This window comes from Ursus maritimus, unplaced genomic scaffold (genome assembly GCF_017311325.1).
Source record: "Ursus maritimus isolate PB19 unplaced genomic scaffold, ASM1731132v1 scaffold_7, whole genome shotgun sequence".
Lineage (NCBI taxonomy): Eukaryota > Metazoa > Chordata > Mammalia > Carnivora > Ursidae > Ursus > Ursus maritimus.
Genome location: NW_024426885.1, coordinates 13,967,188 through 13,986,804, shown reverse-complemented (window position 1 = coordinate 13,986,804; position 19,617 = coordinate 13,967,188). Strand labels below are relative to the sequence as shown.

General features: G+C 41.9%; 1 protein-coding gene across 1 annotated transcript in view; it reads right to left on the bottom strand.

Annotated features, from left to right (window-relative positions):
* Window positions 1–19,617, bottom strand: part of SHTN1 (shootin 1) — a 96,051-nt gene that overhangs the window by 11,323 nt on the left and 65,111 nt on the right. Inside the window, exons 13-16 of the mRNA XM_040624055.1 lie at window positions 17,878–17,987; window positions 14,644–14,697; window positions 9,037–9,157; window positions 4,807–4,999 (exon numbers count right to left, since the gene is read on the bottom strand). Of these exons, the coding sequence (XP_040479989.1) occupies window positions 4,807–4,999; window positions 9,037–9,157; window positions 14,644–14,697; window positions 17,878–17,987 (478 nt within the window). The remainder of the gene's footprint in view (window positions 1–4,806; window positions 5,000–9,036; window positions 9,158–14,643; window positions 14,698–17,877; window positions 17,988–19,617) is intronic.

Below are 19,617 nucleotides of genomic sequence, written 5' to 3'. Positions count from 1 at the left end.
ACATATACAATGGAATGTTGTAGGCTTTTCCCCCCAAGATGTTTTCCAATTTCCTCCACATGTATCAATCGAGAACATCAGACTCCTGCATTCTACTGATAACAGAGCTAACATGTTTCAGGGACTTCACACCAGCTTAGAAAGGAAAACAACTTCACTCGTATCTACGTATACTGTGTCGCATTAAAACATCTACATCTGCAATTGTGGCAAACTGGTGGCTATTTCTAAAAACTGAATTCACTGGTAATATAGTTTAAAAATTATTTTACATTCTTGGGTTTGTATGTGTGTTACCATCAATCTATATTAAGAGACACATTGCAGACAGAAAATATGTGCTTTCCTCTATTTGAGCAACTGTGAAGATCTTTACCCAGCAAGCACATTTGTGAGGAATTACTGAGGTTGTAGAGTGCTCGGGGACTCTCCGGAGTGCCTCATCTACTTGCCCCGATTTTAGGTAAGAAAAAAACACAACAGAAAGAAAACAGGACAGGCTGCATGACCTTTCCAAGGACACCTGGCTCCGTCAATAACGCAGGTATCCGGTGTCTAAGCTCTGAAGTCATCTCTGGTCCCGGATGAGGCAGCCCTGGCCTCGCATTACCATTTTAATGTCAGATGGGAAAGGAATTTACTGAAATACTTTTCATATGTTCTCTAACTCACGATGACTCTACAAGGCAGGTGTTATCACCCTTATTTTACACATAAAGAAACAGAATCCTGGGCTCAATAACTTGCCTAAGGTCATAAAGGCCACAAATGGCAAACCCAAGATCAGGACTCTTGTTTACTCAAGTGTAGGGCGAGCTCCAGTTCCAGCAACATCCTGGTGCTGCTGGCTGCCCTGTGCACACACAGAAAGGCAAAGGCTGAGAACAGCGATCCCTCCTGTTTCCCTGCTACACCCCTCCCTGGTCTACAAGCTATTATAGGTGAAAATACGAATCATCCCTGTCTTTCTGTGCAACACTCAGCCTGTTTCCAGGTACTACAGCTGCCTGAAAGTAATAAAATAACCATCTTTAAAAAAAATCTATAATTTGGAATTTTCTCCATTTTACATCGACCATCCCACCCATGGATTAACTTGGACCAGTGAGTCTTATATATTTTAACAAGGTCAGATTTTTACTCTCAATCAATAGGAAAGAACATGAAAACAAAAATCAGGTTTGTTGGTTGGTTGGTTAGGTATGTATACATGTATTCTTTCTTTATTTATTTTGCTCTTCACCCTTCATAGCATGAAGGGAGATTATTATTATCATTCCTGTCTGAATTATAACTAATCAGAATTAATGAAATTCAAGTTCACTATTAAATTTAAGATATTATTACTGATAATATATACTTATTAGAAATAATTAACAGGACACAAATATTTCTAAAGCTATTATTAAAATGGAAATAATTAGGCTTCTCCAAGTCTTGATTATCTTTTCCTTTCTTTTTCTTCTTTTTTCTTAAAAAAAATAAAATAAAACCCTTGCTTTGCTCAGGCTGGTGACAAGAATGTTAATTTTAATTAATCCTTACAATTAGTATTAAAGATATCTCTTGCCATCTCATGAGTCCCTAGGAAAGAAATCCATGTATTTCCGGCTCTTCAATTTACCAGACTGGAGTTACTCGATTATTTGGAATACATATATATGCTGATTTTAGGAATTTATTAAAAGGAAAAAAACTTTCCAGGAATAGCTTGGTGTTACAATTTTCTCATTAAGTGAAGATCTTATGCAGAAAACACCTTTGTTTCTACTCTTTAAAAACCCTTCTTAGTAGGTTTTCCAATCTTTCCTGTCTGAGGCCATACAAGAGAGCATAGCTGAATCTTTCCTTTAAAATTGGGCATGCTATTGTCTCTGATAACTTTATCTTGTGCAGGTCCAAAGATGCAGAAGTTATACAAAATTGAGCTGACTGGAAATGACCCCTGAGCATTAAAACAAAAAATACTACAAAACCAAAGAAGCCAACCATGGAACGCACAAATATCTCCAATATTTAGCCTGTGCATATGTGGGACTGTTGAATAACAGGGGAAATGTTGGCTAACTGGGTATTCTAATTAATTGACATTCTGCTGTTTTACTGATACTAAAAATGTATACATTCATTCATTTATTCAACAAGTATTTACAGACTTTTCAGGATTTTCCCAGGTGCTTGAGATACACCAGTGAGCAGACAAAAAAAAAAAAAAAAAAAAAAAAAAAAAAAACCTCCTACCCTCATGGAACTTACATTCTAGCTGGGGAAGAGCGAAGGAGGGTGAGGGGAATCAGAACTTAAAGGAAGAGGAATTACAATTTTAAATGGGGTGGTCAGGGTGGGCCTTATTGAAGAGACATTTGGGCAAAGAAATGATGGAGATGAGACAAATCAGGTGGCCACCAGGGAAGGACATAGGAGGCAGAAGGGACAGCAAAAGGAAAGGGTGAGGATGGAGTGAAACCTGGCCAGAGGGGCCACAGTAGGAAGAGGGAGGGTGAGTCAGGGTGGCAGGGACTGGGGTGTGCATGTGTGTGTGTGTGTGTGTGTGTGTATGTGAGACAGAGAGAGAGAGAGACAGAGAACGAACATATGTACTTGAGGGTACTATGACTGTTACCCTCCCTTGACCTTGATTCCCCATCCGGGGCCGAAACACGGTGCTGGTGCGGCCACCGATCAAAACAAAGATGCGATTATTAGAGTAGAATCGGTTTTAAAAAGCAAAGGTAACATTTCGCTTTTCAATCGCTGATCTCATTTCCAAGTGCTTTGACCATCCGGGTGTCTGAGATCAGACAGTGTAGTAGCCTCCATCTTCCGGCTGGTGTAACAGGGTGAACGTCTTAGAGCCAGCCAGAAGTGCCTCCAAAATAACCCTTCTCATTCCTGGCGGCCAGACCAGCGTTCAGGGAGCCCTGATCCATCACATGAGTTTTCACTCAAAGCGTACATGCAACGACGTTAAGTTAAACTTCTTTTACTCATTAAAAATCTAGGTTTAATCATAAATGAGCTAAGTGTGTTGTGCCTGTCTGGGAAGTGAATAATTACCAGGTACACACAAAATACTGGGACGCATTGGGATAGTCTAATTATGCTTAAGAAACGGATTTTTCAGAAAGGCGCTCTTCTTTGCTAAACCACTGTCAATATGGAAACACATGGCCTTAGTTATTTCAGCTAAAGAATGTCAAGAACTGAATAATCAAGCACTGGGTTACTAAGTTTAAAAGTTAATACAGCGGGACAGAGTATTTGTATTAGTGCTTTAAGTAGCTAAATTAAATTGAAATGTGTCTCTTAAGCAGTCATTGAACACGCAAGATGAGAAATAAATTGAGCTTCACTTAGGCCTTTATGGCATCTAACAACCGTGTCTGTCAACACACGGATCCTTTTCACTGTCAATTCAACACACATTTTGCAGACCTTGGGCCTCCAATTATTTCATTTCCTTTCTTGGAAATGTAATTTCCACTTACTTTTGGAGAATAAAAGACAGACAAAAGGAGGAAGGAGTTGCAGTATTTTCTGATTAAGATTATCTGTATAAAATGGTAAAGGGAAAAAAAAATCTATACACACACACTGAAGCATTTCTCAGCAACTAACCTGTCTCAGCCAAATTGCTTTTGTGTCTAGATATTGGTTCAGATGGAGCCAGACTGTTGCTGTCAAATTAGGTGTTAAACAAATTTAATAGGAAAGATGAAGAATGAATATAGATCATCTTTCTGTTAGAATTGTTCAAATGACTCCAGTCAAAAGAAAGGAAACACATGACCGCAGGAGAAAGTGTGCTTTTAATTAAACACAATGAAATGAGATAAAACTGTAAATTAGCAAAGAAGGCCATTCATTCCAAAAGACGGGGAAAAAAGTTAATAGGGCCAGGGAGAGAAATGCAAGAGCGGAAGAAAATACCAGTTGGCAAAAATAGATCCAAATTGAATTGCAACTTTGTTTGTCCAGGCTTCACCTTTTACACTACGACAGGTAGAGCTACAAAAAAAAGGGGGGGTTCTTTCTCTCCTGAGAGAACAGGAAGTCAGAGGTTTCAATTAACCATGATTACAATATTCGGCTGATCTGATTTGTCTCACCTCTTCCTTTTCTTCAAGCGGCAAACCGGCTGACATCCTGGCAAGAGAACTTCAGCAAAACTAGACTAATTTCAAAAAGAGCTTGTCTCTGTTATGAAACAAATTGACCCTCCACCAGATCTCTCTGAAACACACTCAACAGCAAGATTAACTCTTGGACAAAGTGCCACTTTCCCAAAGCAAGTCTGCGGAGAGAACTCTTTACACCCTATCTCTTCACTCTTGAGAGAGCGAGCAGTATTACGGCACATCTTTCACTGAGAACCAGAAAACAAGGTTCTAAAAATGTCCCCTTCAAAGTACGTTGGAAGATCTAGCATCTTCTGGAAGATCTAACATCTTCCTTGACTGCTCATAAATCATTAAGAGGGATGATCCAAGCATTTAATCTTGAAAGAATGAGTAAGTGTCTTGTGATGCTGAATAATTATCACCCAGGTGAATTATCTGTGCAGAAGAAGCTGATTACCAAACCCATTTAGGGGAAGGAATTCTCTTTACCCGTATCTGCTTTGGATCAGAATAAGACCTCTAACCTAGGAGCCTAGAATCACAAGTTGGCTCATGAAACAAAGGAAGAAGAGTGGTTATTGGCTGACCCGATCGCAATCTCTCTCGAGAGGAGCAAAGCAAAGCAACACACAGTTTAGTCATCACAGGTTCTTCTCCACACTTAGTAAAGAGCATCATTACTTACTGAAATGTAACCTTGGAACGTGTGCATCCTTCCAATTTACACGACCCTTCACCTGGCTCAGATGTTGGGGGGGACGGGCTGTTGAATTCTGCCTCCAGAGTTTTCTTGTTCAAGGCTGTTTTTGTTACACTGGATACAGAACCCAACACTGGCATGGATTTGGACTCTGAGGTGGCTAATATCCCGGTTGGACCTTAAAACCAAACACATACCTCAAGTTTAATAATTCTGTGCAATGCTTATTAAAATGGTACTGAAAAACAGATTAGCTGAAAATCCCTCAGGAAGTGAGAAAGCCAAGTTTTGTTAAAATTTTGAGAGCATGCTGGAAAATGTTCCTGTTAGAAATATGCTCTGTTTGGATGGTACTACTGCTTTTCAGTGCACCAGGACCACGCTGAGAAATTATGTACAGACCTTTAAGAAAGCACAAAACCCCAGGCCATGGTTCCCTCACTGACCAGAGTCCTTATTAATACCAGAATTGTGCAAACTCTTTTCTTCTCAGAGTATGGCTTTCTGACAGCCCTACTTGAACCATTTGGCCTCTCAAGAGTTAATTCTTCCCAAAATTCAGCTCTGCGTTTTTAAATAGCAAATGGAACAATGTCAAAAGGCTCTTTTTAAAAAGGCTCATGAAGGCTTCTTAAGCATTAAACAGCTTTTATGAACATTTTCATTTTAATGTGATTGAGAAGTAAGTGGATTTATTTCCTGTTAAAATACAGACACAGGATTCTAAAAATTAAGTGGCAAAGAGTTTGGCTGTTTACCTTTTGGACCTTTCTGCTCTTTGGGATTGGACTAAATGACGTAATAGGGCTTGTTACGGAAATTACTGGCATACCGACCCAAAACTCCCAGGCCCTGAAGCAAAGTTCTCTCGTTACTTGTTTTCTATCTTAAGTTAGAAAGACACTACCCTAGCCAGCTTTTTTCCAAAGCAAGATTCCAATATGTCTTCCTTGAAACCTCAGAAGAAATCTTCGTAAAACAGAGATTTATGTAGTAAGTCATAAATGTACGGATAAAATTAGAACGTCTAAAAATCAAGCTGGAGGACAACCTTGAAAGGTGCCACTGAAAAGAGGACAAAACTCGGGAGTCCCTTATTCCTTCAGAAATGTCAGATCATCTTCTAAAATGCAAAGTTCTAGTGGGCACAGTCCAAAATGCGAGCTGATCCCTGATCATTCATGTTAAGCCCTGGTATGTTCATCTCACATCTGCATGTGTCTGAGGTAGTTCTCATGTGCAAACCCTCCCGAAAGAGGGGCTGGGAAATTGTTCTGCCACTCTGTGGTCGCACCTCCCATGGCCTTACTTCCTGGGGGAGACAAAGACACCCCCCCCACCGGCTCTGGTGGGAAGCCTCAGCTCCCAAAACGTCAGAGTTGCCTTCCTCCTTCATTTCATCTCTACCAGCTGGGGACGGGAGCCTGTGACGTCACTGAATATCCTGATGCAAAGACCTTCCCCTCCCACCTGGGACAAGCCACCTGGTGTGGGGGACGTGGGAGTAAAGAGAGAAGAGCAGGGAGATCAAGATCCTGAAAATATAAATATGAAGTTGAGTTCGAGATTTGCTTCTGAGCCGCTCTATCCTGCCGTTGGGTAGTTGCTGACGACAATGCTCGACAGCTTTTAGCAACCCGTCCTTGTAGGAAGGCAGACCTGCTGCTTCTGTAAACGAGGCCAGCTACAAAGGACCGTGAGTGGGTGAGCTGAGCTGGAGCTTTGGTTTTTCTCACATACGAAAAGAAATAAAAATACATAATGTTTAAGATTATTATTATTATTATTGCATCCTGTTTAAGCTGTGCAATGTTTCCCAAGAGGTTCTTGTTGCTCTTTGAAATGTAGGCATGGTAGGCCACGAGCCGAAAGTGTCAGCTAGGTCTGATAAGAGAAACTCTCAGAGAAAGGTGCTTCACTGGCCCCCAAGGGAGATACCAACTACCCTGGGATCTGACGTCTGCAAAATTAAGGCTGCCCCCTGCCTCTCTTATCACGCTTCCTTTCTCCACTCCGTGACCTCACATTAGCTTCCCCTTAAGCCTTTGTATGCAGAAGGAAAAAAAATCTCAAGAGATTCAAGTGTACCTGAAGCCATAAACCTATCAAATTTATCTCTGTAATTTGCTCCCACCACGCAGCACGGAGCTGTGCTAACTTTAGCTTCTTACTCCTTTCCCCCACTCCCTACTCCCGAACCCTTCCCGAATTTTCACTTTGTCATTTCATGACCCTTATAAAAAGATTTATTTCGTAAATACCTCTTCTAGTTCGATGCCAGAAAAACACTGGTTCCATCTTAAAAAAAAAAAAAAAAAAGGTATAATTTCTTTTTCTAGATGATAGAATTTGTAAGTTTGTTTCCTCCCCTCACCACCCCCACTTTTTTTTTTTTTTTTTTTTTTTTTTTGCTTTGGCTACTAGGGAGCTCAGAAGAAAATTTCTACTCAGTTACAAGTCACTCTCCCCAGTATGGTTCCTCTCCACTCTGCCACAGTTCTTGTTTCTCTATCCAAATACTGATGATTCTATTGACTATATCCCTTATTGTAACACCCCTCAAATGATACATTGAATATATATATGTATATATATAGGATATAATCAATAAAATGAAAGATTCTCAACCACGCCTGTACAATGTGTTCCTACCTTTCTTTCTCCATTCTTTGAAATATTCAAATTCCCATGTTAACTAAAATGTAAACGTTTCCTTGTTTCTCCCATTGAAAACTAACTCTGAAACAGTGCTGTACATCTGGCCGAGTTCAGGAGCGAAGTAAGAATGCTTCCACAGGAACAAAATACAAAATGTAAATGACAGAGAACAAAAATGGGACCCACCGAGTCCTAAACAGTAATGATGGCTACATGAATATTTCAAGGATGAAATGTCAGAAGAAGTGACTGTCACAACATGAACAATGATTCCTTGTGGAGGCTGGTAAATGCTTATTAAGCAATTCTAAGAAAAAAAAAATCTCTTACAGCACCGCTTAATTTTCCTGGGAGGTGGTTATTTTTGGGGGGAAGGGATTCTTCTAGGATATTAACAGCAGAATTTCCAGACCAAACTAAAACCTGAATGGCTGATTTTTTTTTTAAGAAGAAAATTAAGTTTCAACTTTTTATAATAAAGGTTTGGCACTGCTGTTATGCTGCTTCCAGTACAAAGAACCAATTTACTAAAGTGTTGGAGTAAAATCCCTACATGGAAAGTAGAGCTTGATTAACAAAAACCCAAATCCCTCCTATTCTAGCAACTTAAACTTGGTAAACTTGACTCAGTGCAAATTTAAACTGTTACAATGGACCAACTGGAGTTGACTGAACTGAATCTAAAAGATTCAGCCCATTAGCAAGGGTTGCTGGTTAATTTCACTTTGGAGTAGTTTTTCAAAGCCAGCCTCCTGGCCACAAGGGGAAAAGCTCATATAGGTTTCTGCTAATTCCCATGACCAAGCTGATGGGAAAAAAACAAAAAACAAAACGGAAGACAAACGAAGTTAGTTTTGAGGTCTCCTACATGCAAGTCATGACACAAATGCAGACTCTGAGCTCCAGAATTGCTCAGATGGTCGTTTCTAGCTGGGGACAGAGGTGGAATTTCTCACTCGCCTGGTTCACAGGCAGAGACAATGAATGGAGTGCATGTGAAGGATAAAGATGTTGCCTCTGCCTTTGTGACCTGTGCGCGATTCCTGCCCTGACTTCTGATCCCTGCGCACTGACTTGGTGCCACGCACACTACCAAGCGCCCTCCATACGCTGACTCCTCGATCCTTAGAATAATCCAACAAGGCAGTGCTTTTATCACCCTCATTTCATAGATAAACTGAGGCACAGAAGGTTGAGCAATTTAAGGGCAAGAGGCTCGTGAATGGCAGAGCAAGGATTCGAACTCACGCGGTCTGGGTCCAGAGCCTGTATTCATTGCTACACTACTGTCAGAGCCCATCCTGAGTATCTGTGCACGGGGGCGTCCTGCCTTAAGCAAGCCCAATCTCTCCAAATAAATAAACATACCAATCAACAAAAATACGTAAGTTCTTATGAGGTATCTACCACAAGTACTTTTGCCAATCCAGTACTTCTCACTCACATTAAAAAAAAAAAATTAGTAATTATAAAAGATCATTTCGTGTTAAAAAGGGACTCAAAGGCAGATGTTTCAGAGAGGAAGAGTAGAACTGCAGAGAATTCAAACCGGCTTACTACTGCTATCTGCTTCTGCTGTCACCTTTCTGCGACGCAAAATCCTTTCTAACTCAGTTTCACTGTTTTCAGTGTCAAGGGATTTTAAGCTTCTTGAACTAGTGGATTTGTTAAGTGTCCCCTAAAGTGAAAACAAAACAAAAACAAAAACAAAAAGGTTAATGTCTTAATACAATATACAAAAGAATATAAAAACCAAACCAGCAAAACATTACCAGAATTTGAATGGAATTAGGAGACAGAATGAATTTGCGGTGTATCTGCCTATGTATTATTTTTAAATGTGTGTCTCTTCAACAACACACAGTGTTGGATCATTTAAGAAGATGCTACTGAGGGTGTAAGATGTTAGCTTTCACATCCAAAGAACAGTACAAGAACCCCTCTCGATGAGCTAAGTGTGAAACGCAGGGGTGGGAAGGTACCTGCACGTCGACGGTGAAGACGCGGGTATGTGTTCATCAATCGTGGGGAGAAGAGAAGCATTTAGTGAACTCACCTTCGAAGGTTTTCTTGACACAGCAGCCACGAGCTACTGAACCCAAATCCTTGTGGCATGGAAAAAGTGTGGCTGAGTCTTCAGAATGACCCTAGCTCCACACCTGGAGGCAATGGTGTCGTGGCTGACAGGAGGCACAGGGGGCTCTCCTGCAGCCTGGCCAAAGAAGGGCTGCCCTGAGCACACCTTGACTTCATTGTGAAGGAGGAAGGGTTACAATGACACAGGGAAGCAAGGAAGGGCCCAGCATCGTAATTCCATATCCCTAACAGAGGAGGCAATGAATATATTATCCAGGGCCCAGAAGATACTGAAGGAAACAAGAGACAGGTACACAGCTGTGCACCTGCTGAACTTGGTACTGACTTTCAAGACGACAGAGAAAGATGCAGGCAGTGGTTCCCTGCCCTGGCTCCTCTGGGAAGCCTGCTATGGAGGGAGAACTATGGCTTTCTATCTCCCAGGACCAGTGAACTGTCTGTACAGACGCTAGGTGACACACTTCACATCCTGTATGTAAGGATTCAGCACTGCACCATTACCAGGGGTCCATTTTTGTCCCTAAAAAATGCCCACTATCGGGCACCTGGGTGGCTCAGTTGGTTAAGCAACTGCCTTGGGCTCAGGTCATGATCCTGGAGTCCCAGGATCAAGTCCCACACTGGGCTCCTTGCTCAGCAGGGAGTCTGCTTCTCCCTCTGACCCTCCACCCTCTCATGTTCTCTCTCTCTCTCAAATAAATAAATACAATCTTTAAAAAAAAAAAAAAAAAGGAAAGAAAGAAAGAAAAGAAATGCCCACTATTTCTTTGAAATGGCCTTCCTTAGCTGGGCCACGTGCTTGGGGGGTGGAGGGAAGCCACGAGATCCACAATCTTTGGATCGCAGCAAATCAGAAACTCAAGTCTGGTATAACTTGCCAGACTTCATGCCAGAGTCAGAGGCAGTTTCTGTCCCCCCAGGCTAACAACCAGGCCAGCCTTTGTCACCTCAGCTCACTATGGGTTTGCCTGAATCCTGCTCCTGCCCCCTGCCCACTTCCTGAAGGACTCTAAGAATTCTACTGGTTAAAAATGGTAACTCATGTTTCTTCTTTAGCCTATAAAACAAAACAAAACAAAAAAAGTAGCTTGTAATATTAGGTAGTTACAAATCTCACACGATATAGGTTATTATGTTTTGTTTAGAAAGGTTTCTTCTCTAACTGGGTAAAGGCTTTAAGAAACAGCCTGTGGGGATGGGGTGCGGAGGGGACTGACTAACAAGATTAGGAGATTTTATTCTTTTGCTATCAGCTTCCCAGCTAAGACTAATGTAATGTGTAGAATAGGTGGGTAAGGCTCAGACCTTAATCGAGCATATGACACTCCACCCTCCAAGTATTTCTTTCTGCTTTTCATTTACTGCAAAACTTTAAAAAATATATTCAAAGGAAAATCACATTACATGTAACATATATAAAATAATAGCTTATTTTATAACTTAGAAAATTGGATGATGTGGTTTATTTATTTGACAGTTAATGCAGATCTGTACCTACTCACCAAGGACTTAAACAGTAAAACAGGATCAAGACTGATAAGGTAAAGAAAACAGAACTAAAGCCGATTAAGATAAATTTGAAAAAAATGTACTAGAGAAACTATTCCCAAATCATGCGTTTACAATTTTTAAAAACTTACCAGCTGCATCACTTGTAAACAGATATTTGGAAAATATAAGGCCATTGCTATTAAAATAACTCATGAAACTATTACACTGTTTGGATGTCAAGAACATTCTTTGATTTTCCCAACGGCTGGAGTTAATTCAAGAAAGAGATCCGTGTCTGTGTACACACACATACACATATACCTTGCAAGGGTATCTTTTAAGGAAGAATTTCTCTCTCACAATAATCTCGAATTTTCATTTGAATAACAGCATTAAGTCCCCCAAATTTTGGTGGTGCTGAGCCACCCTCTCATCACACCTGATACTGAAGGTTCCATTTTCCAAGTTCTAATCTTTGTATCTCAACTCTTTTCTCCATCCACTAACTGATGTGACTGATTCAGGTAATATATGAGTAAACTTTAAATATGCAGACACTTATGGAGAAAAGAAAGATTTCTAAATGACTCTCAGTTGAAATGCTCAAGGAGCTCAGCTAATGAAGTACTAAGACTGTCTAAATTGTCTATTTATGTATTAGTCATAAAGTCTGAGAATCAGAAATTCACTTAGAAGGCATGTGGTACGCAGAATTCCTTCACTTTGCAGAGAAGAGGAATCAAACTCAGTGAGCTTTGGGGTTTGGGCCGGGCCCCACAGTGAGTCAGTGATAGGGCCGCACTTGAATGCAGCTGATTCCCAAACCAGGGTTCAATCTTAGTCCCCAGGTTGGTTAAATGTTTGTAACACTGACTAATCTAATCATCGGGTGGCAAAACCAACTATTCCATGATTCCCTCTGAAAAACTGAAGACGTTCAGGAAAAACCTAAAAGAGAATTTCCTAGAAGTTGTTTTTCTTTGATTTAGAGGCAACTGAACTTTAAAGAGACTTTTAGATTAATTTGTACAGATTTATTCTTCAGAAATCGCTCTCCCCACTTAGAGTGACTTTTACATGACTGGGGTGATTACAGAGGTTTCTTAAACCTCCAAAAAAACCTTGTGTGACTATAAAAAAATAAACTAGAGGTTTATTAAATTAAATCTATCAATCATACAGCTTCTAAAAATTCAGTGTACACAGGCTTGGAAAAGTAAGTTCTGTTGATACCGAGACTACAGCAATTGGCTTGGGAAGTGTCCACATCCAAACAGAGTGAGATTTTCCAAATCCCAAACCAGAGATGTGTTTCTACTTGCATGCTAACTTTCAGCAAAAGGCCCAATCTCTAAGTGCCCACGTCCCTACGACTCAGGTCACACTTGATTTCAGCAAAAACACAAGTTTCTGCTGGTTTTCCTGGTTTCTGCTCTATGGCTGAACTGAACATGCGGTTTCTCGGTTTTCTGGCCTCTCCCAGCAGGTGCTGGCCTTCCACCACACTGCACCACCGGCAGGCTTTCCACGCTCGTGTTCTTTGCTAACGGCCTGTGTGCCCGCAAGAAGCACCACTAAGGCCCCAACGAATAGGGGCTTCCTTTCTCTCTCTCTCACAAGAAGTTGTATGGATTCTTGGCCCCAAGTGACTGGGGGTTCCAAATGATCCATCATCCCTCTAAGGGAACTTCTACGGGGGTACTGGAGAGTTGCCATTTGGCAAGGAACAGGAGGGGAGAGCACTGTGAGTTCCACTTTTTAAAAACACTTAATGCAAAGAAATAACAACATTGCCAGAATAATAGCTATTAGGGATAACTTGATGCCAGATAAGGCACAGAAATCTAGGGATAAATCCAGAGCAAGGAGGATGGGGGCAATCTGCAGAAAAGAAAGAGGTTTTGACAATTTTTTTAAATTTGTAAATTATTTCCCAAAAATCTATGCTGCCAATTTCTCTCCTTGAAGTGGCACAAAACTATACTGCATATGACTGGATAGTAAACGTGATCTTTAAGGAGGACGCTGTAATTCAGTAAACTTGGTACCATCCAGCATTATCAGGGAGTGGGCTATCTTGGCTAATCAAATATCATCTCTATCTTAGACAGATGTCCGATGGTTCAAATAAACCTAATTTTTAAATAGTCAACCTCAGCGTACTATTTCACTAACGATCAGAACTCTACTCTGGGGCATCTTCATGAACAGGAATTAGCATCCTAGTGCACAGACAACGAAAGAGCCCAGCATAGGGAGTTCTCAATGGATAACAAGGTTTTCTCTTCAAAGAATCCATTAGATAATAACCACATACTTTTTCAATGGTCGCCATCCTTTATCCGGTAGGTGGACCACCACTGTGAGCCGGGCTACACCTCTCTTTAGGACTCACTCCACTCACCTAAACCTAAAGCAAACTAATTAAGCCATTCTGAGTTCAGTCTGCTGTTTCATGCTTGATGAAAATAATTTTGTTTACCACAGTTACGTGGATGTCTACATGCAATGCATAATTAGCACCATGACAACAAACATGGGACCATTAGTTCTGTACCTCCACCCCCACGTTTGTTGACTTCCTGTGCATGATGACTGGTATTGAGACTGTGACAGGATCTGAGAACACAGCTCTGAGTACCTGAAACGTTTTCTAAGTGAGGCGTTTGTCTGACGGCAACCGTCGGACAGGCCAGTACTCACTTATTCTGTTGGCAAAAGCTCACGGTTTGGAAGGAAAAAAAAATAGCTGCAGACGGGCATTAGGCCTATTCTCCAATGGGTAGGAGTTACTTTTAAAAAATGAAATTAGGACTGGGGCGCCTGGATGGCGCAGTCGGTTGAGCATCCGACTCTTAGTTTTGGCTCGGGTCGTGATCTCAGGGTCGTGAGATGGAGCCCCATGTTGGGCTCCATGCTCAGCAGGGAGCCTGCTTGACATTCTCCCTCTCCCTCTGCTCCTCCCCCTCCCCGTGCTTGCTCTCTCTCTCTCTCTCTCAAATAAATACTCTTAAAAAAGAAAAGAAGAGAAAAGAAAATCAGTAACATAAAGACAGGGACTTTTGTCTTATTTTCCAATTTATCATCAAATAATTTTTTAAACCGTGAGGAAAAGCAGACTGTGACCCTGATCCCTGATACTAATATATCTGGGCAGGAGCTCAGATTGACATTTTGGCACCAACAGTTCCACTTTCGCACCCCCAAATCAAGAACTACTCCGTGTAAGAGACTCTACTGTGTTTCCATTACGACCAAGCACGCCCTGAGCCTCAGATCTGGTCACTTGGTCTTGAAGCTGTCAGGCAAGGACTGGAGGCAAGAACAGGAAATGATTTTGGTGAAAGTGTAACCATTCTTCTAGAATAGAAACAGCAGAGTACTGATGCATAACACATATTAACGTGCCCAATGGAGGAGTCCACAGCACAATCACGAGAACTACCCTAAGAACTGAGGATGATCGTGAACGAAAATAAAACATGTCAAAACCAATCATTCATAAAAGTAGGTTAAAAAAATATTCTCCTTCCAGTTTCCCATAAACTAAATAATAAAACCGAGATCCACTCTTACCAGTATGCCTTTGAGCTCATTCACGGCACTCTCAGAGCCTTTTGAAGATTCTGGCTACAATTTTAAAAAGAAAACACAATTACTGATTCAGTTTAAAAATACTAAACAGGTTTTTACATGGCAAAGTATTGACAGTTTCTATTAACTACTTTTTTAGAAAATTAGGTCTATGTCTTACGGTTAGGAAAAAAGATGAGACAGGTTAGTGCTCCCAAGGGGTGGCGAAACAGAAAATTAGGGGAGGTAGTCGAAGCAAGAGGTCTCAAGCTCCCATCTTCTAAATGCCATTTTGTTACTCTTGTTATCATCGTACAGAGAAAAGATTTGGTAAACACCAGATTTCAAACATTCAATTTCCGATTATTCAGAACATTGTACAGTAAGCGGCTCTCCACTCGTGTTGCTGGACGGGCGCTCACGAGCGAGGGGCGGGAGGGCGGGCAGCGGAGCAGGTGGCAAGCGGCAGGGTAGAAACCTCTCTCAGCTCGGGTAGCCCCAGGCGGAGGCCGGCTGACAGGGGACGGGAGCGTTGGGTTTCAGGAATCTCACAACAGCACTGAGTCAGAAGCAGGGATCCGCAAAAACCCTGGCTCTACAGGAGAACGTTAGCATCGCTGGCCACCAGAGCAGTAAGAGAGGCCTCAGAGGACACACAGTCCAATCCCTCCGTCTCACTATTGAGGAAAGGTGCACCTTGAGAAAGGTGGTATTTGAGTCCTGATTACAAGTCCAATTGGAATCTGGCTTCTGGCTACGCCATGAACAAAATATCTTGAAGTTCTGGGGAATATTCGACTACCCCGCAATACTGAAGAGTCTCTGTGGATCCCTCGACTAACTTAGTGGAGGGAAAAGTTAGCACGAGGTGCTCAAAGAAAGACCTCTTAACTCCCCGTGCCACCTCCTTTCACAAAGGACAGAGATGAGGAGACAATCTGCAGGGAACTCCCTGGCTTCTCATTCCTGGAAAAGAGGCAGAGCTAATTTCTCTCCCATCGAGAGGTGGGAAGTGATTAATAATGACCTATAACCCTTTCCTTTCAAAAGCTAATAGAAGAGTGAGATCCCATTCCAATTTTTTTAAATGGACAGTGAGAGAAAGAGGGAGAGACAGAGCAAGAGGGAGAGAGGCACAGAGAGAGATGGGGAGACGGGAGAGGGAGGGAAAGGGAGAGAGGTTTGCTGCTCATGTACAAACTGGATGAAGACATTCCACTTCCATAGTCTACGCCTTCTGGGAAATACATGTGCCATCAGCGCCAGTCACGGGAGCCAGCCCAAAGCTCTTAGACACTGATTATAACCACAATGGTGGAATTTAGAAAATATGCGGTTAAATGAGTGTCCTCAAGGCAGGCCGGACTTCTGCAGGTACTCTGTTCGGGGGACAAGCTGTGACATTTGAGCAAGCGCCCTGGCACAGGCCACTCAATGCCGCCATGCCACCCACCACCTCCGACTGCAGGACCTCCTGCAGCCTGGCCCGCGCTCTCAGAGCCCATGACCTTGGCCAGGAAGCACTGCTGTCCTGGGCGGGGAGTCTGTAGCACATGCAGTGACCACCTGTCTCAAAGGCTACTGACCAGGTCATTCAGCACTACATCTACGCAGTTGAACGATTACCCGCGAAACACCCAGTCGTCCACTGCTCCTTGTTCACTTGTGCTCCAGCTCTGAACGGACATTAAAGAATGTGTAACTGTTGGAAGAGTCATGGCAAGAAGGAAGAAGGGCAAAGTGATCCTCTGAAAAGCAAAGTACATACAGAACTGATTGCTCAGGATTTAACAAGTTTTCAACACTTTTCTCTCTCAACTAATTTTGCTTCTTCGTGACATTGCATTTTTCTCGTCTGTTTGGTTTGGTTGATTCGTTCTGAAATGGTTGTGACATGGAAGTCTTACAAATGTGTTTGTTTCAAAGATTCCATTGAGATTCCCCCATTTTCAAGTGTTCTCACACTTTCTTCCATTTGAGACTGACGACAACCCTGTGAATCGGAGAGGGCCGGTGCTCTGCCCATTCTGGGGAGAGAAGAGCCTGGGACGCAGGATGGGGGGCAGGGATGGTGTCTGTCCTCAGTTCCAGCAGCAGTGAGCTTCACACGCCAGACACCAGCACGCAACACGCGGGCCAGATCGTGGACACTGTTCCTCCCCTGGAAAACCGCTCTCAGAGCACTCGCGCAGACCAGTCCTCCACGTGGCTGCGAAAGCTTCCATTTCACTGCATGTCAATCTACTCTTGCAGTTGGGTATTCTTTCCCTCTTTCCAAACCCCTTTCACAGACAGCCCCTGACCACGACAACTCCTGCCCTGCCCGGCTACCTCGTCTACCAGTGACCAAGTGACAAAGTCCAGGAGAATTTGTACCAAATAGTCATGATACTTGAGGCCACCAAAGGAGCAGAAGGAGGAGCACCCGTGAGAGTAAGAAAGAACATTAAAGTTTGGTTTAGAAGAAGAAGAAGAAAGAGGACCCATCTGTTGATGCTTTATTACATGGAGAAAACAAACAAAATGTTTTTCAAGACAAATATAGAAAACCTCACTGTTGGTCTATCTCAATGGGACGCACCTATGAGAGAAGGGAAAGGTACTGAACGAGGTAGGCTCTAGGCACTTGGTTAGATCTCGGCGCTCGCTGTGGTTGAGTTCGGAAGGCAGCTGATGACATATATACACAAAACGTTCTCCTTGAAGTGGCTGGGTTTGTAAATTAATGAGATCATACAAATCTCACTATTTTTCAAAAGTTGTCTTAAGTCTGTCCTGACACCATCATGCGATACCACCTGCCCACACGGCCCCTCTCCCCCACAAAGGGAAACAGAAGCCGCAGGAAGGGCAAGGATTTCTGTCTCTTCTGTTTACTGCTTTACCCCCAGGGCCTAAAACAGCACCAGGCACATAGGAGATATTCAGTCGTACTTGCTGAATTACACAAAAGGAATTAAAGAAAAGAAAGGGTACGATCATTATTTGTTCGGCGTAGCAGTTCGTATCAAGCAGAGGCCAGTGCCTGCAACAACAGGACCTTCTATAGGGATTTAGGCCAACTGCAGCTCAAACAGAGTCCTGAAATATGTGTGTGTAAGAGCAAAGGCTTTTATGACACATTAGCCTTATCCTAAGATTTCACAGTCAGCCCTGATGTCGCTTTCATCAAATTTCAAACTTTTACACTTGAAAAAGGAAGCATCACAGGAGGGGGAACATTTAGTCATTCCATACCTTTGCCTTCGGTCTAGCTGTCTGATTAACGGGTCTAAGATGAACTCCCTTTTTAATTCTATCCATCATCTCTTCAACTGCTTGCCTCTTCAGATCTGTGACTTCTTCAGCTATCAAAGAACACACACAGAAATCATCTTATGTTACAAGAAAACAGCTACTTTCTATTCTGATGCACTTTGTAATTAAGCATAGCCGCTTTTCAGACAGAATCACAAGACATCACAAAACAATTTACTGAGGTTAACAAGCTACCAGGTAGCCAGACTTTTTTTTTATTAAAAGAAACTTTTAATAAAAGACCTGTTTAAAAAAAAATTAGGTTATAGGGGTGCCTGGGTGGCTCAGTCAGTAAAGTGTCCTACTCTTGATCTCAGCTCAGGTCTTGATCTCAGGGTCCTGAGTTCAAGCTCCGTGTTGGGCTACATTTAAATGAAATGAAATGAAATGAAATGAAATGAAATGAAATGAAGTAAAATAAAATAAAATAAAATAAAATAAAATAAAATAAAATAAAATAAAATAAAAATTAGAGCTATAAAATTCAAGGTCTAGTTTGTAGCCTGGAAATCAATATTGACTCATCTCTGTTAAACAATTAAAGTGGATTTGGTTCCATTTGTCAGCATAATGATAGACCTGAACTTCTCCAGCTTTCTACCTAAACTTTGGGGTTCGTCTTTGCCTCAGAGATGTTTTAAAAGGTATAATAACATCCTATGTCAAAGAAATCAGCCCAAAGAAGGAATACTATCAAAAAGCCCATTTGAAAATAAAAGATAAAAGAGATCTGTTAACTTGTTGGAAGAAATCCACAGTCAGAAGATGAACAGCAGATAAGTGAAATCTATTTTTAAATTGCCATCCTTTGTTTAGGAATCACAATGGAAGGAAACATTTAAGCAAACCTCTTTCAAGTCTTTTTAAATTGTCAATGTTAAAAGAAAACATACACCTAGAAATGATTGCAATTAAGTAATTAAATTTGATAAAATTTTCAACTGTCTATTGTTTAACCTTTGCACTATTTTGCTACAAAAACAATAAAGCTGTTGAAACATTCATCAATTAGATGAAGGTGGCTGAGGTGGGCTTAAAGCTATTGATCGGAATAATGAAATTTGTCTGTTGCACAATAGCTTGACCAAAAGCACTCAGTCGTTTCTGGAAATTTATCACCATTAATGCCATTCTAGATCCCGTGTTTACATCTGTTTCATTCACTGCAACCAATATATTTAAGTTCAAATATCTCATGAAGACCTTCCTCTTAGGCTGTTTAGCGCACCCTACAATGTGGGGCATACAGCAGGCACTCAGCAAGTATCCACCTGCTGACTGGCTTTTGGCTTTATATGGCTGTTAATATTCTTGCTATTTGAGCAGAAAGAGCTAAAGCCCAAAAGGACAGCTTCTGAATGGAGGCGATCACAACAATGTCCCCAGGCCAATGGACGGGAGTGCCGGGCTTTGCACTAATGAGGCCTACATCGTGGCTTCTTTTTCTGCCACGTGGACTTCACGCTAACACTGAGTAGCTATTCCTCTTATGTTATGCCTAGGAGAGCAACTAGAAGAATCGAGAAGGGCTCCACTGTTCTCCCCTCGGCAGCGCCACAGTGACAGATGAGAACTATGCCCATCCTACAGCCCCAGTCTTCCGACAGAGCCCTAACTTCAGATATGGTCCTGTCATCTTCACGGGCCACTGAAATGCAGGCAATGAGAAGTTCTCAATAC